The 22,688-nt window shown below is 44.2% G+C and overlaps 1 protein-coding gene and 1 pseudogene across 1 annotated transcript; one reads left to right on the top strand and one right to left on the bottom strand.

The window, feature by feature from the left end:
• LOC115462307 overlaps nt 1-22,688 on the bottom strand; it is a 759,864-nt pseudogene that overhangs the window by 227,736 nt on the left and 509,440 nt on the right.
• Nucleotides 12,833-18,998, top strand: LOC115459978 (zinc finger protein 271-like; the record flags this gene model as incomplete). The annotated part of the gene is made up of 2 exons (XM_030189843.1): nt 12,833-12,852; nt 17,531-18,998. Coding segments are annotated over exons 1-2 (1,488 nt in total), but the record flags the coding sequence as incomplete, so codon positions are not given.

The following is a 22,688-nucleotide window of genomic DNA, read 5'->3' as shown; positions in this document are numbered from 1 at the left end:
GGGCTTATTCCCAACTCCCAATCTAAACATACCCAGGCGTGGTCAGAAATCGTGTAAGGGCCAATGGTTACATCCTTTACCCTCTCTAGCATTTCCTCTGATAAAAGTATGTAATCAATTCTAGCCTGGGACTCATGTGCTCGTGCGTAATGTGTATAGTCACGCTCAGTTGGGTGTAATATTCTCAATGCATCTATTAAGTCTAATGTCTGCCCCATCCTTTTCAGGCCTTTGTTTGAAACCACCCTGTCAGTCCTCTGGCCCTTTGAGCTATCTATTGAAGCATCCCATACCGTGTTGAAATCCCCGCCCACCAAGACATGTTCCCCCTGGTAGGAACTCAAGTGGTGTATAAAATTGCCTATCGTATTGATTGGGAGCATATACATTACATATTAGCAGTTTCTGACCCGACACTTCTATTTCCAGCAAAACATATCTACCGCCAGGATCTGCTACTAATGGGTTTACTGAAGTCGCTACTCCTTTACGGAGCAGCACTGCCACTCCTCCTTTTTTCCCTTGTGCCCCTGCAGAGATACACTCCTCCACCCACCATGTTTTTAATTTTGCATGTTCCTCTGGGCTGAGGTGTGTCTCTTGCAGTAGAGCTATATCTACATGATGTCTTTGCAGATGTTGTAAATTTTTGTTCTTTTTATTGGGGAGTTGATGCCCCCCACATTCCACGTGACTAGCTTAACCATGGTCTATATGTGGTCTAGTCTTCTGTTGATGTTCTCTTAGATCGCATGTGTTCCTCGGGTGGACGCCCCAGCCTGCATCCCCCCAAGTATATCCTCTATGAGAATTTTGGCCTCTATTCACTACCCCATTCTTTCCCCAATAGAAAAGTGTTACCCCCCCCACCCTTGCCCACCCCTCCCCGCTTAGCCCCCACCTACTCCCTGTTGGCACCATTGGCGCTTTACTTCCGTGCACCCGATCAAGGACCCCATCAAGTTTGCTACCTTGTGGTTTCCTTCCCTTCACTCATAGTAAACAGTATTTAACATCAATTTGAACAAATAACGGCCCAAGGTACCCAAACATCCTTTTAGACAGGCTTGAACGATGCCCGTTCTCCCCTGGTTTATACGGAACAGCATTATCAACATCATCATTTAGCTTAATTAGTTATAACAGTTAAACACCATATACTGTATTCCTGAACATTATACATTATACGTTGTCTCCTCTTTACTTCTGATCACCCTAACTAGACCTGAAACGTTTTAGCCGTTTGGCTCATGTCTTGGATGTGCTCAGTTTTTCACTTTCCAGCTGATCCACGAATGCCTGGGCTGCCTCCACATTTTCGTAAAATTGTACTGTTCCGTTATGTTGTACTCGTAACTTTGCCGGGTACAACAGGCTAAACCGCACTTGTAGGCTGTGGAGTCTTCCGCAGACCCGGGAAAATTGTTTGCGTTGGAGGGAGACTTTAGTAGAATAGTCCTGAAAACACATAATCCGTTGTCCTTCCACTTCCAGCTTCCCACCATTCCTGAGAGCAGCCAGTATTTCCATCTTATGATGATAGTGGAGTAATCTAAGTATCACTACCCTTGGTCTATCATTGGTGCCTCTCCTGGGACCCAGCCTATGAGCTCGTTCTATTTTTACTGGGCCCACAGTACTTTGAGACAACAAGGTCTTAGAAAGCCATGGCTCCAAGTAGCCTCTCAGTTCCGCATCTTTTATCGATTCAGGTATTCCGACCAATCTTAGGTTGTTCCTTCGAGACCGGTTCTCCAGGTCGTCTACTTTGTCTTCCAGTGATATCATTGTTTTCTTGAGATATTCAATGTCTGTAGTTGATTCCTGTGTCTTGGTTTCCACATCACCTAGTCTTTGCTGTACCTCCTGCAGATCTGTGGTAAAGTTTGTAAACTTCTGGTCCATTCCGTCTAGTTTATCCATTATTTGTTGTAGTTGATGGCTCAAAGTCTCCTCCACCGCTGTTTTCACTTCAGCAACAATTTCCGATGCCCATGCGGAGCTTACCGACGGGGATGGAGGCGAGCTCTTGTCAGCCATCTTGGGCCCCCCTCCTCTGGCTTTCTCCGCCTCCTTTTTGGATCCTCGGGCTGCCATACAATTATTTAAAGGATGGCCCTTGTATGGTGAAAAACCGTTGTTGCTTGTTGTTTGCCCAAGTGGTGTTTCAAACTGGGGTGGCTGGTTGCCTGGGGGCGGCTCTTGCACTCTCTATATTATGCTTGTCAATGCGCCTAGGCCTTCTTTCCACACCCAGTTATAACAGGAGGGGTAAAAATGGCAGAGTGAAGCCTGTCTGAGAAATTGCTGTCTTCCTAACCCTTCCTCATCGGTTTTGCTATGGGCAACAGGTCAGTGGCCTCCCATCTGCCAGTCCATTCCCCACCTTGCTGTGTATGGCCGCCCGCTTCGTCGCGCTTCGCTTGTGGCCCCTCCCCCTCTCGGGTCTGTACACTTGCCTGGGCTTATGTTGCCATCGGGACTCCCGAATCAGTCTCCCGACTGCCAGCAGGTTAGCCCTCGGTCTCCTCCAGCGTCGCCGCTATTTCAAATTTGCCAGCCTCCGCTTTTCTCCAGTGCCGGGCGAACACGGTAACCTGCGGGGGAGGGGCAGATCGTCTCGCCTTCCTTTGTTCGGCTCTCGTTTGCTTACGGGCTTTTAAAGCTGTTCATATGCCGTTTGGTCTCAGCTGACTCCCGAACGGTTCTCGAGGTGTTTAGCGCCGTGTTGGGGTCGCGCTATTCGGGGGCCCTCGATCGGGAACTCGTGGAGCTCACAGAGTTGCGGCCATCTTGGCTGGCCGCTCCACCGGAAGTCCCAATTTCAAATATTTATTACTTTCAACCATATTCTATAGGGAGTGACTTGGTATTTGACACTTTGAATCTTTCACAAGTGATAGAAGGAAAAGATGAGGGATTGGAATTAGCAACTTTAATTGTCACATTTGTATTGCAGCCAGACAGGGACTGGATATTAAAACTATTTTTCAGGCATAGAAAGGAAATGTTTCTTAATTCTCAAATAAGAATATATCCAGATGTAACCAAAGTAACTCAAAAGAGGCGTCAAATGTTTCTTAAATTGAGTCCTATTGTGTTGCAATTGGGAGGATTATTTTGGTTGAATTATATAAGTACATAAGTACATAAGTAGTGCCATACTGGGAAAGACCAAAGGTCCATCTAGCCCAGCATCCTGTCACCGACAGTGGCCAATCCAGGTCAAGGGCACCTGGCACGCTCCCCAAACGTAAAAACATTCCAGACAAGTTGTACCTAAAAATGAGGAATTTTTCCAGTCCATTTAATAGCGGTCTATGGACTTGTCCTTTAGGAATCTATCTAACCCCTTTTTAAACTCCGTCAAGCTAACCGCCCGTACCACGTTCTCCGGCAATGAATTCCAGAGTCTAATTACACGTTGGGTGAAGAAAAATTTTCTCCGATTCGTTTTAAATTTACCACACTGTAGCTTCAACTCATGCCCTCTAGTCCTAGTATTTTTGGATAGCGTGAACAGTCGCTTCACATCCACCCGATCCATTCCACTCATTATTTTATACACTTCTATCATATCTCCCCTCAGCCGTCTCTTCTCCAAGCTGAAAAGCCCTAGCCTTCTCAGCCTCTCTTCATAGGAAAGTCGTCCCATCCCCACTATCATTTTCGTCGCCCTTCGCTGTACCTTTTCCAATTCTACTATATCTTTTTTGAGATACGGAGACCAGTACTGAACACAATACTCCAGGTGCGGTCGCACCATGGAGCGATACAACGGCATTATAACATCCGCACACCTGGACTCCATACCCTTCTTAATAACACCCAACATTCTATTCGCTTTCCTAGCCGCAGCAGCACACTGAGCAGAAGGTTTCAGCGTATCATCGACGACGACACCCAGATCCCTTTCTTGATCCGTAACTCCTAACGCGGAACCTTGCAAGACGTAGCTATAATTCGGGTTCCTCTTACCCACATGCATCACTTTGCACTTGTCAACATTGAACTTCATCTGCCACTTGCACGCCCATTCTCCCAGTCTCGCAAGGTCCTCCTGTAATCGTTCACATTCCTCCTGCGACTTGACGACCCTGAATAATTTTGTGTCATCGGCGAATTTAATTACCTCACTAGTTATTCCCATCTCTAGGTCATTTATAAATACATTAAAAAGCAACGGACCCAGCACAGACCCCTGCGGGACCCCACTAACTACCCTCCTCCACTGAGAATACTGGCCACGCAATCCTACTCTCTGCTTCCTATCTTTCAACCAGTTCTTAATCCATAATAATACCCTACCTCCGATTCCATGACTCTGCAATTTCTTCAGGAGTCTTTCGTGCGGCACTTTGTCAAACGCCTTCTGAAAATCCAGATATACAATATCAACCGGCTCCCCATTGTCCACATGTTTGCTTACCCCCTCAAAAAAATGCATTAGATTGGTGAGGCAAGACTTCCCTTCACTAAATCCGTGCTGACTTTGTCTCATCAGTCCATGTTTTTGTATATGCTCTGCAATTTTATTCTTAATAATAGCCTCCACCATCTTGCCCGGCACCGACGTCAGACTCACCGGTCTATAATTTCCCGGATCTCCTCTGGAACCCTTCTTAAAAATCGGAGTAACATTGGCTACCCTCCAGTCTTCCGGTATTACACTCGATTTTAGGGACAGATTGCATATTTCTAACAGTAGCTCCGCAAGTTCATTTTTTAGTTCTATTAATACTCTGGGATGAATACCATCAGGTCCCGGTGATTTACTACTCTTCAGCTTGCTGAACTGACCCATTACATCCTCCAAGGTTACAGAGAATTTGTTTAGTTTCTCCGATTCCCCCGCTTCAAATATTCTTTCCGGCACCGGTGTCCCCCCCAAATCCTCCTCGGTGAAGACCGAAGCAAAGAATTCGTTTAATTTCTCCGCTACGGCTTTGGCCTCCTTGATCGCCCCTTTAACACCATTTTCGTCCAGCGGCCCAACCGACTCTTTGGCCGGTTTCCTGCTTTTAATGTATCTAAAAAAGTTTTTACTATGTATTTTGCTTCCAACGCTAATTTCTTCTCAAAGTCCTTTTTTGCCCTCCTTATCTCCGCTTTGCATTTGGCTTGGCATTCCTTATGATCTATCCTGTTACTTTCAGTTGGTTCTCTTCTCCACTTTCTGAAGGATTGTTTTTTGGCTCTAATGATTTCCTTTATCTTACTGTTTAGCCACGCCGGCTGACGTTTAGTCTTTTTTCCCTTTTTTCTAATACGTGGAATATATTTGTCCTGAACCTCCAGGATGGCGTTTTTAAACAGCATCCACGCCTGATGCAAGTTTTTTACTCTGCGAGCTGCTCCTTTCAGTCTTTTTTTCACCATTTTTCTCATTTTGTCGTAATCACCTTTTCTATAGTTAAACGCTAGCGTACTTGATTTCCTAGTTTCACTTCCTTCAATGCCAATATCAAAACCGATCATATTATGATCACTGTTATCAAGCGGCCCTCGTATCGTTACCCCCTGCACTAGATCATGAGCACCACTAAGGACTAAGTCTAGTATTTTTCCTTCTCTTGTCGGCTCCTGAACTAGCTGTTCCATGAAGCTGTCCTTGATTTCATCAAGAAATCTTATGTCCCTTGCGTGTACAGATGTTACATTAACCCAGTCTATATGCGGGTAATTGAAATCCCCCATTATTATTGTGTTGCCCAGTTTGTTTGCGTCCCTGATTTCCTTTAACATTTCCGCATCCGTCTGTTCGTCCTGGCCAGGCGGACGGTAGTACACTCCTATCACTATCCTTTTCCCCTTTGCACATGGAATTATCCGTGTAAATGTGTGGTGAAATTGAACTCGGTGAAATATATTACACCTGAAAACTTTCTTAGATTCTAAGAAAGTAGTTACTCCATCTTTGAGCTCAGAAACGATAATTACAACCACAGCTCAACTGAAATAATATAATCCTGTAAATCTCCCTTCTTAGTCTCCGATAGAGAATTGAAAATAAGAATATATTTTTTTCCTTGTGTATTGTGTTTGGTTTCTCTCTCCAATTTGTGGACTAATATAAGATGATTATAAATAGTTTTCGTTATAAGATAATTATTTTTTTCTTCTAATATAAGATTTGTGTATAATCTTCTTATCTGTACAAGATTTGTTCTTGGTATTGTTAAAAGAAATATAAATAAAGAATTTAAAAAAAAGGAAATCCAATATGTTAGCATTTAACTTTCAAAAAGGAGACTATGATAAAATGAGAAGAACAGTGGACGGATGCATTTCAGCTGAAACTCAATGCAGAAAAACCCAATGCCTAATATTCACCTTTCAACATAACACACCAAAACTGAATCTTCCAATCTCGGGCACCCTAAAAATTCTTGGAGTTACCATTGATCGACACCTAACACTTGAGAACCACGCGAAAAACACAACCAAGAAGATGTTCCACTCAATGTGGAAATTAAAAAGAGTAAGACCTTTCTTCCCAAGGACTGTCTTCCGTAACCTGGTATAATCAATGGTACTCAGTCATCTAGACTACTGCAACGCACTCTACGCTGGCTGCAAAGAGCAAATAATCAAAAAAAATTAAAACAGCCCAGAACTCATATTCGGCAAAACAAAATATGAAAGTGCTAAGCCCCTACGAGAAAAGCTACACTGGCTCCCACTTAAAGAACGCATCATGTTCAAAATATGCTCCCTAGTTCACAAAATCATTCACGGAGATGCCCCAGCCTACATGTCAGACCTGATAGACTTACCACCCAGGAATGCTAAAAAATCATCCCGCACATTCCTTAATCTTCACTTCCCGAACTGTAAAGGAAAGACTACAGCTACCAGAGTGCACTCTGACCTTCCCACACAGTAATCCCTCCTAGGAAGGACTACAGCTCCCAGAGTACACTTGACCCTCCCACACAGTAATCCCTCCTAGGAAAGACTACAGCTCCAAGAGTGCACTGTGACACTCCCACACAGTAATCCCTCCTAGGAAAGACTACAGCTCCCAGAGTGCACTCTGACCCTCCCACACAGTAATCCCTCCTAGGGAGGACTACAACTCCCAGAATGCACTTGACCCTCCCACACAGTAATCCCTCCTAGGAAAGACTACAGCTCCCAGAGTGCACTCTGACCTTCCCACACAGTAATCCCTCCTAGGAAGGACTACAGCTCCCAGAGTGAACTGTGACACTCCCACACAGTAATCCCTCCTAGCAAGGACTACAGCTCCCAGAGTGCACTTGACCCTCCCACACAGTAATCCCTCCTAGGAAAGACTACAGCTCCCAGAGTGCACTCTGACCTTCCCACACAGTAATCCCTCCTAGTGTAACCGGACAGACCGGCAAGTAAATCAGGTGGCCGAGACACTGACTTCCAAAGCAAGTCAACTTTTATTAGCTAGCTGACACGACACTGTACTAAGTTCCGACTCAGGATACTGCGCCCCGAGCGTCATCTGACACTTGTTCTTACACACTCTTATCAGTAGTCATGCGCAGTTACAGACGGAGGGTCTTACACAAAACCCAGGAAACGAAACTTATCTTTGGTTTTGCACACAACCCTCTATTTCCAACACTGGTCTCTAGTCTATTCACAGTTATTTGGCATTGCATATACCATATAAGGCAATATACTGATAAGCAGCACAAGTTCCAGCTGGTTTCTGCTATCTGGTTACAGCTGCTTCCTCTGAGCTACTGTCAGCTTGCAAGCCTTACATTTCAGAAAAGGCACAGACGGAGAGAAAATGTATTTCACAGAAAAAGCAAAGTTAATGGCTGCCATGTTACAAGTTACAGCTTCTTTTAGCTAAGCACAATAGATTGTCAAGCTGCCCCCCTACACTAGGAAGGACTACAGCTCCCAGAGAGCACTTGACTGTCCCACACAGTAGTCCCTCCTTGGAAGGACTACAGCTCCCAGAGAGCACTGTGACATGCCACACAGTAATCCCTCCTAGCAAGGACTACAACTCCCAGAGAGCACTGTGCACTCCCACACAGTAATCCCTCCTATGGAGGACTGCATTTAATACAAACTCTTATTCCAAAAAGTTTTAATATTTTTAATGTTTTCTGCATTGTCCAGTCAGGGGTGAAAATGTGCAGCGCAGTTCACTGGCCTCTTCTGTTTCTCTGCCAGGATCCTACTGACTCCTCTTGATCCCGGAAATGAATCATTAAATAACACAACAGTAGCCCAACCCCCAGCCTCATAGCAAACCTAACTCATCACAAGGCTGGGAGAGGGGGAGGTCTCAGGTCTCTCTTCCTTTGTTTCAGAAGCAAGTGCTAAAGAAGCTGATCACTGGCTTCCAGAGAAACCCATCCCTGCAGCCCAGGAGACATTCACAGAGGAGCTGGAGAAGGGCAGGAGGATGGAGCAGGTAGGAGACTGGCAGGAGGTGGGCAGCAGGGGATGCAGTGCCAGGCAATGCCACACACACAGAAGAAGAAATTAGCCTGGCACTGCTCAATCCATTCCCTGCTGTAGCCCCTCAGGCTCTTCTTCCTCATTCTCCTCCCCTCACATTGGCAGGAGGTGGGCAGCAGGGCATGCAGTGCCAAGCAATGCCACACTCACACAAGAAGAAATGAGCCTGGCACTGCTCAATCCATTCCCTGCTGTAGCCCCTCAGACTCTTCTTCCTCATTCTCCTCCCCTCACTGGCACTGCTCAATCCATTCCTGGGGCTCTTTATTCTCTGCAGCTTTTCTTCCCCATTCCCTTCTCACACAGCAGCTGCTCCTCCTTTATTTGATATGTAAACTGCTTTGATTGTAACCACAGAAAGGTGGTATATGAAATCCTGGCCCCTTCCCCTTTTTGCAGTTTGTTTTCTTGTGGAGCAGAGATGAATCACTTGTTTATTCTTTCCAAAAATACAAGGACTATGGGGCATCATTCTGTTTTACTGTTTTTGGATCTTGCCAGGTGTAATTAAACTCTGGAATTGGTTGCCAGAGAATGTGCTAAAGGCGGTTAGCTTAGCGGGGTTTAAAAAGGGTTAAATTGGCTTGGGAAAATCCACTGCTTATTTCTGGGATAAGCATCATAAAATGTATTAAGCTTTGCTGGGATCTTGCCAGGTATTTGTGACCTGGATTGGCCACTGTTGGAAACAAGATGCTGGGCTTGATGGACCTTTGGTCTGTCCCAGTGTGGCAATACTTATGTACGTTCTCTTAGGCTGCTACAGCTGGCATTATGATGTTGTGGTTGTCCGTCTGAGTAAGTGGAACAGACGTTTTGGCCACTGTTGGAAACAGGATGCTGGGCTTGATGGACCTCTGATCTATTGCAGCATGGCAATGCTTATCTTACAGTATGTTATAAATAAAAGACAAGACAGCAGATCGTAGAGGTTAAAAATGATCCAAAATGTATTCACTACCCATCAAATAATAAATACATAAATGTCGCCTTCGGCACCTAACCACTATACCTCTATTCAGGAAATCTAGACTGCCCCAACTTGACATTTCGTCCTTTAGATTGTAAGCTCCTTCGAGCAGGGACTGTCCTTCTTTGTTAAGCTGTACAGCACTGCGTAACCCTATTAGCGCTCTAGAAATGTTAAGTAGTAGTTGTAGTTAAAAGCTTGACAGGGACATGTTTCACACTACCAAGGTCTTCGTCAATGAATACAGAAAAATGTTTAATATAGATCATAAATATATAAACCCTGGCAATTATAAACCACAGAGCTCAGCCAAAAAACAGGCATATAAAGGTCTCCATCAACTCCATGCAAAAAACACACCTAACAGTATTCATTTATTTATTTGTTACATTTGGATCCCACATTTTCCCACCTATTTGCAGGCGCAATGTGGCTTACATAGTACTGCGAAGGCGTTTGCAGACTACAGAGTGATGTTGTGGTAAGGTAAAGCTCATGTGGCATGGCCACATTAGGAAATCGTACAACGGAAGACCTGTGTTATGTCCATTACGTACTTTAGTTTTGTTGTGTTGCAGAGATCAGGCATTTATGTTGGCTCGGTAGGGTATGCCTTTCTAAACAGGTAGGTTTTTAGTGTTCTCTGGAAGTGTAGGTGGTCGTACGCAGTTTTCAAGGCTTTTGGTAATGTGCTCCACAGTTGTGTGCTTATGTAGGTAAAACTGGACGCGTAAGTTGATTTGTATTTGAGTCCTTTGCAGCTTGGGTAGTGCAGATTTAGGTACGTTCGTGTTGATTCGGATGTGTTTCTAGTTGGTAGGTCGATCAATTCTGTCATGTATCCCGGGGCTTCACCGTAGATAATTTTGTGAACCAGTGTGCAGATTTTGAAAGCAATGCGTTCTTTGATTGGGAGCCAGTGTAGTTTTTCACAGAGGGGTTTTGCGCTTTCAAATCGTGTTTTTCTGAAGATAAGCCTAGCTGCCGTGTTTTGAGCGGTCTGAAGTTTCTTGTTCTTTGCATCCCATATAAATTCCATTGCAGTAGTCTACATGACTTAGTACCATTGATTGTATCAGGTTGCGAAAAGTTTCCCTCGGGAAGAATTGTTTCATGCGTTTGAGTTTCCACATTGAGTGGAACATTTTCTTTGTTGTGGATGCCACGTGGTTCTGTAGATTTAAGTTGCGGTCCATTGTAACGCCAAGGATTTTCAGGCTGTCTGAGATGGGGAGGGTGTAATCTGGGTTGTTGATAATTGTGAGGTTGTCAGCATTGTGTTGGGATGAGACGACGAGACAGTGTTTTTTTTCTTTGTTGAGTTTTAGTTGAAATGCATTTGCCCGAGTCCATGATGTTCATGCTGTTCTTGATTTTGTTAGTGATTTCTGTCAGTTTAGATTTGTAAGGAATGTACATTGTGACATCGTCTGCATAGATGAAAGGGTTAAGGCCTTGGTTGGATAAGGTCTTGGCTAGAGGGGCCATCATTAGGTTGAAGAGGATTGGTGATAACGGCGGGGTATGTTTGAGGTTCGGTAGATAAGCCACCTGGCCAGTGGTTTGTTTACCTGAACTGAGAGCATATGACTGAATCCTCACATACCTGGATAAGCTTTAATAAAAAGGGGGCTTTTTGCAGAGGAGCCTTGGGGCTCATTCTGTGGATGGACGCATCGTGCAGAAAAGACTTGTACCTGGTCTGGATGCTTCAGGCTTTCGCTGCAATGGGCCCCCCAGCTGATGAGATAAGGGCCTGAATGATGTAATTCCTGACCAGTGATGATATATGTGTATATATATCTTTCTTATTTTACTTTTCTATAGCCTTCCTTTAGTAATGTACTCGATTAGTATGTTTATTTCTTAATCATTGTGAAGCAGTAACAGTAATGACTTATACACTCTCCAATTAAAGTGCAAATAAAGAGTTTCATTTACCCAAGACGAATCTAAAAGAATCTGTAGTATTTTAGTCTTTGAGCAGTCTGTGGTGATCAAGTGAGCAGGCTGCAGTACTGAAGCAATACACAGTGGTATGGGATTTGTGTGCTCTGGGAGTAGGGTTACCATATGTCCGGATTTACCCGGACATGTCCTCTTTTTGAGGACATGTCCGGGCAACCGGGTGGGTTTTGCCAATCTGCCCACTTGTCTGGATTTCTGCCGCCAGCCTGCCCGTTTGTCCAGAAATCTGGGCAAACGGGCAGATTGCTAGCCTCCCCTCCCCTTACTTACTGTAGCCCTGGTGGTCTAGTGACCTTTTCCGCCTTCGGGGCAGGAAAGAGCCCCCTCTTTCCTGCCTGGAGCGCTGCCCTGCATTCATCATTCCTGTTGCTGATCTCGGCACTGATTCAAAATGGCCGCCGAGAGTTGAAGTGACCTCGTGAGACTTCAACTCTCAGCGGCCATTTTGAATCAGTGCCAAGATCAACAACTGGAAGGATGCATGCAAAGCAGCGCTCCAGGCAGGAAAGAGGGGGCTCTTTCTTTCCCCAAAGAGGTCACTAGACCACCAGGGCAGTAGTAAGGTAAGGGAGGGGGGTGACAGGGTGTGTGACAGGGGGGAGGGGAAATGTGACAGGGGGCGGAGCGAGGGCGTGAAAGGGGTGGGGTGGGTTAGAAAGGGGACGGGGTGTGTGGTGGGGGCGGGGCATGTGTCCTCCTTTTTGGAGGACAAAATATGATAACCCTATCTGGGAGGAATGGGGAGGTGGGATTCTTGGAATGAGTAAAAAAAGAAATAAAGGTTGGGGCAGAGAAAACTGCTGGGTGGGAGGTGGGGGTCAGCCTTCTTAGGGAGGGGTTCATACTAGTTGGAGACTGAGATTACTGAGGGCATGGGGTAATCAAACCTGAGCTGGGAGACGGCTTAGATGGAGTCAGTCCTGGAGAACAGAAGAGCTGGGTGTTAATGCCGGGGGCGGGGGGGGGAAATTCTACACAAAAAGATAGATAAAGCTGAATGTTTAAAAACTCTGCACAGTTACAACCCCCAAAACAAAGGCAGGAGCTGAAATCTAATGCATTCTGAGCACCTCCCCATGTCCCTGACTGTGTTTCTGGTTTGTGTTTCAGATGCGGGTGACATTTGAGGACGTCTCTGTCTCTTTCTCCCAGGAGGAGTGGGAGTATTTAGATGAGGAGCAGAAGGAGCTTTGGAGGGAGGTGATGAAGGAGAACTATGAGATCCTGATGACTCTAGGTAAGGGTTTCCCGTTATTCTTAAAATCTCTTCTCAGGAGTGACTGGCAGTGGGTGAGTCTCACTACAGGAAGCCGGTGAGACTGATAATGAGTGATGGCGAGATGACATTAGTACCTGGGGTGGGTCTGTTTCTAAGATTCTTCTGTTTTCATTGGAGTATTGTTTAGATTCCTGTCTGTAAAACCTTCATTAACTATGACTCTGGCATTCTTAGGGTATCCTATACTTTTGTTTATCACAATTGCTCACTTGGCGGGACTTGGGTGTGATTGTGTCTGATGACCTTAAGGTAGCCAAACAGGTAGAAAAGGCAACGGTCAAAGCCAGAAGGATGCTTGGGTGCATAAAGAGAGGGATGCAATTCTGGAGACCACACCTACAGAAGGAGTGGAAGAGTAGCCTAGTGGTTAATGCAGTGGACTTTGATCCTGGGGAACTGGGTTCAATTCCCACTGCGGCTACAAAATTGGTAAGCGGTCTCCGTCATAAAACATAGAGGGCCAGATGCACTAAACCTAACGAGTCAATAACGAGCCATTAACGAGCAAGTAGTAAACCCTGGCATGCACTAAAAGCTATTTTATGACAACGGTAGCAGCTAAGGAAAATGGAATGCAGATGAGCAAATTGTGTAGAAACCCTATTGTAATGAGATGCACTAAGCTTTTCCGATTGCCTTAACGCTGGAAACTCTAATGAGAGGTCTGTACCTCTCATTGGGGCTGCGCAGGATCGAAAACTGATGAAAAACCGCTATAAAATCATTTTGCACCCCACCGCAATCATAAAAAATAGTGCAGTTCATACCGGCCATCGGAAAAAGGCGTCCATTTTCGCCATCATTCCGCCCCCCCCCCCCCCCCCCCACCGCAATATTAAAAAAAAGTGCAGTTGAGGCCAGCCATGGAGAAAAAGCGTCCGTTTTCGCCATCATTCATCTCCACAATAATAAAGAACGTCATTTTTGGCTGTACTTCACTCAGCTGAGGGAAGTCTCTGAGCCAATCATAGCGCGTTTACCTCGGCTAAATGCGCTGTGATTGGCTCAGAGACTTCTTGCAGGCTTATTTTCAAAGCACTTTGGGAGGCTAAGTTCCATAGGTTTCTATGGAACTTTGGGAGGCTAAGTGCTTTGAAAATATGCCTCTTGGTCTCTCAGCTGTGAAGCACTGCCAAAAAAGACGTTTTTATTATTAAAAAAGGGGAGAATGGCCGGCCATCCAGAAAAACCGTCCATTTTGGGCGTCATTCCCCCCTTGCAATAATAAAAACTTTTTTTGGCAGTGCACAGCTGAGAGACCAGGAAGTCTCTGAGCCAATCACAGCGCATTTAGTCGAGGTAAACGCGCTGTGATTGGCTCAGAGACTTCCAGATCTCTCAGCTGAGTGAAGCACGGCCAAAAAAGACATTCTTTATTATTGCGGAGGTGAATGACGGTGAAAACGGACGCCTTTTCTCCATGGCTGGCCTCAACTGCACTTTTGTTTTTATTATTGCGGTCGAGGTGGGGTGAGCGGCGCAGCGTCTTCGGGAGGTACAGGCATATTTGGCATGCGCAGAGCAGCCATCATAACGATTTGCTGCTCTGCGCATTCTCGACCGGCCGATTGGCCGACTGTTTTACAACCTTGATGCATAGGGGTTCCCTTTAGGGAAATCGTGCCAAACGAATCTCATTGAATTCTTTGATTGGGTGACAGGAGAATTGAATCAGGGACGAGCTATAGATGTAATCTACTTAGATTTCAGCAAAGCTTTTAACATGGTTCCCCACAGGAGGCTCTTAAATAAACTGGATGGGCTGAAGATAGGACCTGAAGTGGTGAACTGGATTAGGAACTGGTTGACGGACAGACGCCAGAGGGTGGTGGTAAATGGAATTCGTTCGGGGGAGGGAAAGGTGAGTAGTGGAGTGCCTCAGGGATCGGTGCTGGGGCCGATTCTGTTCAATATATTTGTGAGTGACATTGCCGAAGGGTTAGAAGGTAAAGTTTGCCTATTTGCGGATGATACTAAGATCTGTAACAGAGTGGACACCCAGGAGGGAGTGGAAGACATGAAAAAGGATCTGAGGAAGCTAGAAGAATGATCTAAGATTTGGCAATTAAAATTCAATGCGAAGAAATGCAAAGTGATGCACTTAGGGAATAGAAATCCACGGGAGACATATGTGTTAGGCAGTGAGAGTCTGATAGGTACAGACGGGGAGAGGGATCTTGGGGTGATAGTATCTGAAGATTTGAAGGCGACGAAACAGTGTGACAAGGCGGTGGCCGTAGCTAGAAGGTTGTTAGGCTGTATAGAGAGAGGTGTGACCGACAGAAGAAAGGGGGTCTTGATGCCCCTGTATAAGTCGTTGGTGAGGCCCCACCTGGAGTATTGTGTTCAGTTTTAGAGGCCGTATCTTGATCAGGATGTAAAAAGAATTGAAGCGGTGCAAAGAAAAGCTACGAGAATGGTATGGGATTTGCTTTACAAGACGTATGAGGAGAGACTTGCGGACCTGAACATGTATACCCTGGAGGAAAGGAGGAACAGGGGTGATATGATACAGACGTTCAAATATTTGAAAGGTATTAATCAGCAAACGAACCTTTTCCAGAGAGGGGAAGGCGGTAGAACTAGAGGACATGAAATGAGATTGAAGGGGGGCAGACTCAAGAAACATGACAGGAAGTATTTTTTCACGGAGAGAGTGGTGGATGCTTGGAATGCCCTCCTGCGGGAGGTGGTGAAGATGAAACGGTAACGGAATTCAAACATGTGTGGGATAAGCATAAAGGAATCCTGTTCAGAAGAAAGGGATCCTCAGGAGCTTAGCTGAGATTGGGTGGCAGAGTCGGTGGTGGGAGGCGGGGATAGTGCTAGGCAGACTTATACGGTCTGTGCCGGGGCTGGATGTTTGGGAGGCAGGGATAGTGCTGGGCAGACTTATACGGTCTGTGCCGGGGCTGGTAGTTGGGAGGCGGGGATAGTGCTGGGCAGACTTATACGGTCTGTGCCGGGGCTGGTGGTTGGGAAGCGGGGATAGTACTGGGCAGACTTATACGGTCTGTGCCAGAGCTGGTGGTGGGAGGCGGGGCTGGTGGTTGGGGGGTGCGGATAGTGCTGGGCAGACTTATACGGTCTGTGCCAGAGCTGGTGGTGGGAGGCGGGGCTGGTGGTTGGGAGGCAGGGATAGTGCTGGGCAGACTTATACGGTCTGGCTACGCCCCTGCATCAGGTTAAGGTCATCAGGAGTTCATAGGCAGAAGTTCTTATCTAACATTCCACTTGCAAGCACAGCAACAAGGAGGGGTGAAGAAGGAGGTGAAACAAGCCCTAGGGCTATCGTGCAGATTTGTGCCTGTGGGTCGTGAGATTGGTTTTGCAGGAACAAATATAGCCAGATGTTGTTTTTAGATAAGGGGGGCACCGCAGAGACGTGAGAATTGTCACGTACACACAGTTAGATAAAAGAATAAAAGGAATGTTTTGTTACCTCAGAAACAGGAACTTTGCAGGCACTGAGAAGCGATTTGCTTCCAGGCTGGTCTAGTTCCTCTCACAGGAAGAAAGAGACTCTTTTTGCTTGTTTGTAGACTAGGCTGAGAAGTTGACCATGAAACAGTTCTATTTTACTTAAAGCAAGTTCTATTCTTTACCGTCTATGTTCAGGCTAATTTAGTAAGTATATTTTTATGTTTATTTTTTATTATGTACTTTTTCTCTCGCTAGGAGGAAAAGGCTCCTGATGTTCAGTATTCTTAATGACTTTCGCTTATCACTATGGCAGCTCCTGAACAAACTTCTTCATTAGGTTTTTAGTTTAATGAAGAAGTTGGTTCGGCAGCTGACATAGCGATAAGGGGGTGGAAAATTTACAATTTATTTATACAGATTTTTTATTGAACTCGTTAAACTTCTGTTCTCCTACAGTACTATACAATGCTCTTTTTTTATTTATTTAGAAAAAGATGACCCTAAGAACAGTAATGCAGAGACACATAAATGGAAGCTCAGTGAGAAGCCTGAAGAGGAAAAGATGTTCTCAGAAAGAGAGAAAGAAGAGACTTTGTCCTGTTCTGACTGGGGAGAAAAGGGAAAAAATCAAAATAAACAAAAACCTTCAACAGGAGCCTCAACTCTGTGTGAACATTGTACCAGTAATATCACACAAACAGTGGAAGAACAGACAAACCTGATGAGAGTTCAGAAATGTTTGTGTGATGGATGTGAGATATTCCTTAATGATCATTTAACTCTGAAATCACATCAGAGATACAATACTGAAAGACCATATACAGGTACGGACTGTGGGAAAACATTCAGTCAAAAGAGAGAACTACAGCAACAGCAGAAAACATGCATAAGAGAGACACACTGTATAGGTGGAAAAGATTTCAGTAGGAAGAAAGAGAAACATGAGAACAATAATAAAGAAACTAGAGTGTGTACAACGACAGTAGATGAGAAAACTTTTATCAATAAAGGAAGCGTTACAAAATACCAGAAAAATGACACTGATGAGAGATTATCTGCATGTTCTAGTCATGACAAAAGCTTCAGTCAGGAAGAAAATGTCATAAGAAATACAAAATTCCACCCAGAAGAGATACTAGTTTCAAGTGCTGAATGTAAGAAAAAATTCAGCCATAGAGAAACATTCACAGATGTTTCTGTGTGTGATGTTTCACACCTCAGACTGGTGAAGAATCAATGACTACTACTAAACCTGAAAAAGTCTTTTGCAGAAAGACAGACCTCTCAAACTACCAGAAAATTCAGAAAAATGAAAACTTGTGTACTTCTGCTGACGGTGGTACAAGTGCTTGCTGAAAAAGAAACCTCCCAATGCACAAGAGAATCCACAAAGGAATGAAACCACTTAACTGTACTGAGTGTAATAAAAGCTTCAGTCGGAAGGGAAATCTCACAAATCACCAGAGAATTCACACAGGAATGAAACCATTCATCTGCACTGAGTGTAATAAAAGCTTCAGTCAGAAGGGAAACCTCATCAGACACCAGAGAATTCACACAGGAATGAAACCATTCATCTGCAGTGAGTGTAATAAAAGCTTCAGTCAGAAGGTAAACCTCACAGTACACCAGAGATTTCACACAGGAATGACACCATTCATCTGCACTGAGTGTAATAAAAGCTTCAGTCAGAAGAAATACCTCACAAAACACCAGAGAATCCACACAGGAATGAAACCATTCATCTGCACTGAGTGTAATAAAAGCTTCAGTCAGAAGGAATACCTCACCAACCACCAGAGAATCCACACAGGAGTGAAACTGTTTATCTGCACTGAGTGTAATAAAAGCTTCACTCATAAAACAAGCCTCACAAAACACCGGAGAATCCACACAGGAGTGAAACCATTCATCTTCACTGAGTGTAATAAAAGCTTCAGTCAGAAGAAATACCTCACAAAACACCAGAGAATCCAGACAGGAATGAAACCATTCAACTGCACTGAGTGTAATAAAAGCTTCAGTCAGAAGGAATACCTCACCAACCACCAGAGAATCCACACAGGAGTGAAACTGTTTATCTGCACTGAGTGTAATAAAAGCTTCACTCATAAAACAAGCCTCACAAAACACCGGAGAATCCACACAGGAGTGAAACCATTCATCTGCACTGAGTGCAACAGACGCTTCAGCCAGAAATCAAGCCTCACAATACACCAGAGAATCCACACAGGAGTGAAACCATTCATCTGTAGTGAGTGTAATAAAAGCTTCAGTCAGAAAACAAGCCTCACAATGCACCAGAGAATCCACACAGGCGTGAAACCATTCATCTGCACTGAGTGTAATAAAAGCTTCAGTCGGAAGGTAAACCTCACAAAACACCAGAGAATCCACACAGGAGTGAAACCATTCATCTGCAGTGAGTGTAATAAAAGCTTCAGTCAGAAGGCAAATCTCACAAAACACCAGAGAATTCACACAGGAATGAAACCATTCATCTGCAGTGAGTGTAATAAAAGCTTCAGTCGGAAGGTAAACCTCACAAAACACCAGAGAAGCCACACAGGAGTGAAACCAATCATCTGCACTGAGTGTAATAAAAGCTTCAGTCAGAAAACAAGCCTCACAATACACCAGAGAATCCACACAGGAGTGAAACCATTCATCTGTACTGAGTGTAATAAAAGCTTCAGTCGGAAAACAAGCCTCACAATACACCAGATAATTCACACAGGAATGAAACCATTCATCTGCACTGAGTGTAATAAAAGCTTCATTCGGAAGAAATACCTCACAGAACACCAGAGAACCCACACAGGAACGAAACCATTTATCTGCACTGAGTGTAATAAAAGCTTCAGTCATAAAACAAGCCTCAAAGAACACCAGAGAATCCACACAGGAATGAAACCATTCATCTGCACTGATTGTAATAAAAGCTTCATTCAGAAGAAATACCTCACAGAACACCAGAGAACCCACACACAGGAATGAAACCATCCATCTGCAGTGAGTGTAATAAAAGCTTCAGTCAGAAGCAATACCTCACAATACACCAGACAATCCACACTGGAGTAAAGCCTTTTGCATGTACTGAGTGTGGTAGTAGCTTTGCTGTGAAAGAAGCACTCAGTAGACAATGGAGAATCCACAAAGGCATCAAACCATTTATTTGCATTGATTGTAATAAAAGTTTCAGTCAGAAAATTAACCTGACAGATCACCAGAGAATCCACACAGGAATTAAACCATTCATCTGCAGTGAGTGTAGTAAAAGCTTCAGTCGGAAGGTAAACCTCACAGTACACCAGAGAATCCACACAGGAATGAAACCATTCATCTGCACTGAGTGTAATAAAAGCTTCAGTCGGAAGGGACACCTCACAGAACACCAGAGAATCCACACAGGAGTGAAACCATATTTCTGCAGTGAGTGTAATAAAAGCTTCAGTCAGAAGCAATACTTCACCAGACACCAGAGAATGCACACAGGAATGAAACCATTCATCTGCACAGAAAACAAGCCTCACAATACACCAGGGAATTCACACAGGAGTGAAACCATTCATCTGCACTGAGTGTAATAAAAGCTTCACTCATAAAACAGGCCTCACAATACACCAGAGAATCCATACAGGAATGAAACCATTCATCTGCACTGAGTGTAATAAAAGCTTCAGTCGGAAGGGACACCTCACAGAACACCAGAGAATCCACACTGGAGTGAAACCATATTTCTGCAGTGAGTGTTATAAAAGCTTCAGTCAGAAGCAATACCTCACCAGACACCAGAGAATCCACACAGGAATGAAACCATTCATCTGCACTGAGTGTAATAAAAGCTTCAGTCAGAAAACAAGCCTCACAATACACCAGGGAATCCACAGAAGCAGAAGCCTGTGCGGCCACATTGGTGATCTGCAAGGGTCGACCTCTACATGGAATGTTGCTAGTGGAATAGCAACATTCCATGTAGAATCTCAAATAGTAGCAACAGTGGAGGAGTGGCCTAGTGGTTAGCGTGGTGGACTTTGGTCCTGGGAACTGAGTTGGATTCCCACTTCAGGCACAGGCAGCTCCTTGTGACTCTGGGCAAGTCACTTAACCCTCCATTGCCCCATGTAAGCCGCATTGAGCCTGCCATGAGTGGGAAAGCGCAGGGTACAAATGTAACAAAAATAAAAATAAATAAATAAAAATTTATTTCCTAAACCTTCAACTATCACATTGGAAACAGTTTGGGATGCCCCTTTGACTTTGGAAACATCCCTGTCACAGAAAATGGTGTTGTTATCTCAGACCTCACAAATTCCTAAAGAAACCGTGTTAAAAATGGAGAAACAAAATTAAAAGTGTTGAAGAAACATCTGAGAAAAATACTAAAGATATAGAGTCATTGAAAATCTGGAAAATGAACAGAGATCAAAAGCTTTGTGGGTTATACATTTTCCAAAACAAGACATTTAAAAAGTATATGTTTTAAAACAAGCTTGTCCTCCAATTTCGAATATTTATTACTTACAACCATATTCTATAGGGAGTGACTTGGTATTTGACACTTTGAATCTTTCACAAGTGATAGAAGGAAAAGATGAGGGATTGGAATTAGCAACTTTAATTGTCACATTTGTATTGCAGCCAGACAGGGACTGGATATTAAAACTATTTTTCAGGCATAGAAAGGAAATGTCGCCATCGGGACTCCCGAATCCAGCGTCGCCGCTATTTCAAATTTGCCAGCCTCCGCTTTTCTCCAGTGCCGGGCGAACACGGTAACCTGCGGGGGAGGGGCAGATCGTCTCGCCTTCCTTTGTTCGGCTCTCGTTTGCTTACGGGCTTTTAAAGCTGTTCATATGCCGTTTGGTCTCAGCTGACTCCCGAACGGTTCTCGAGGTGTTTAGCGCCGTGTTGGGGTCGCGCTATTCGGGGGCCCTCGATCGGGAACTCGTGGAGCTCACAGAGTTGCGGCCATCTTGGCCGGCCGCTCCACCGGAAGTCCCAATTTCGAATATTTATTACTTACAACCATATTCTATAGGGAGTGACTTGGTATTTGACACTTTGAATCTTTCACAAGTGATAGAAGGAAAAGATGAGGGATTGGAATTAGCAACTTTAATTGTCACATTTGTATTGCAGCCAGACAGGGACTGGATATTAAAACTATTTTTCAGGCATAGAAAGGAAATGTTTCTTAATTCTCAAATAAGAATATATCCAGATGTAACCAAAGTAACTCAAAAGAGGCGTCAAATGTTTCTTAAATTGAGTCCTATTGTGTTGCAATTGGGAGGATTATTTTGGTTGAATTATCCGTGTAAATGTGTGGTGAAATTGAACTCGGTGAAATATATTACACCTGAAAACTTTCTTAGATTCTAAGAAAGTAGTTACTCCATCTTTGAGCTCAGAAACGATAATTACAACCACAGCTCAACTGAAATAATATAATCCTGTAAATCTCCCTTCTTAGTCTCCGATAGAGAATTGAAAATAAGAATATATTTTTTTCCTTGTGTATTGTGTTTGGTTTCTCTCTCCAATTTGTGGACTAATATAAGATGATTATAAATAGTTTTCGTTATAAGATAATTATTTTTTTCTTCTAATATAAGATTTGTGTATAATCTTCTTATCTGTACAAGATTTGTTCTTGGTATTGTTAAAAGAAATATAAATAAAGAATTTAAAAAAAAGGAAATCCAATATGTTAACATTTAACTTTCAAAAAGGAGACTATGATAAAATGAGAAGAACAGTGGACGGATGCATTTCAGCTGAAACTCAATGCAGAAAAACCCAATGCCTAATATTCACCTTTCAACATAACACACCAAAACTGAATCTTCCAATCTCGGGCACCCTAAAAATTCTTGGAGTTACCATTGATCGACACCTAACACTTGAGAACCACGCGAAAAACACAACCAAGAAGATGTTCCACTCAATGTGGAAATTAAAAAGAGTAAGACCTTTCTTCCCAAGGACCGTCTTCCGTAACCTGGTACAATCAATGGTACTCAGTCATCTAGACTACTGCAACGCACTCTACGCTGGCTGCAAAGAGCAAATAATCAAAAAACTTCAGACAGCCCAGAACTCATATTCGGCAAAACAAAATATGAAAGTGCCAAGCCCCTACAAGAAAAGCTACACTGGCTCCCACTTAAAGAACGCATCATGTTCAAAATATGCTCCCTAGTTCACAAAATCATTCACGGAGATGCCCCAGCCTACATGTCAGACCTGATAGACTTACCACCCAGGAATGCTAAAAAATCATCCCGCACATTCCTTAATCTTCACTTCCCCAACTGTAAAGGAAAGACTACAGCTACCAGAGTGCACTCTGACCTTCCCACACAGTAATCCCTCCTAGGAAGGACTACAGCTCCCAGAGTGCACTGTGACACTCCCACACAGTAATCCCTCCTAGGAAAGACTACAGCTCCCAGAGTGAACTGTGACACTCCCACACAGTAATCCCTTCTAGGAAAGACTACAGCTCCCAGAGTGCACTGTGACACTCCCACACAGTAACCCCTCCTAGGAAAGACTACAGCTCCCAGAGTGCACTCTGACCCT

Source organism: Microcaecilia unicolor, chromosome 1 (genome assembly GCF_901765095.1).
Source record: "Microcaecilia unicolor chromosome 1, aMicUni1.1, whole genome shotgun sequence".
Lineage (NCBI taxonomy): Eukaryota > Metazoa > Chordata > Amphibia > Gymnophiona > Siphonopidae > Microcaecilia > Microcaecilia unicolor.
This window is presented reverse-complemented; position numbering and strand designations above follow the sequence as displayed.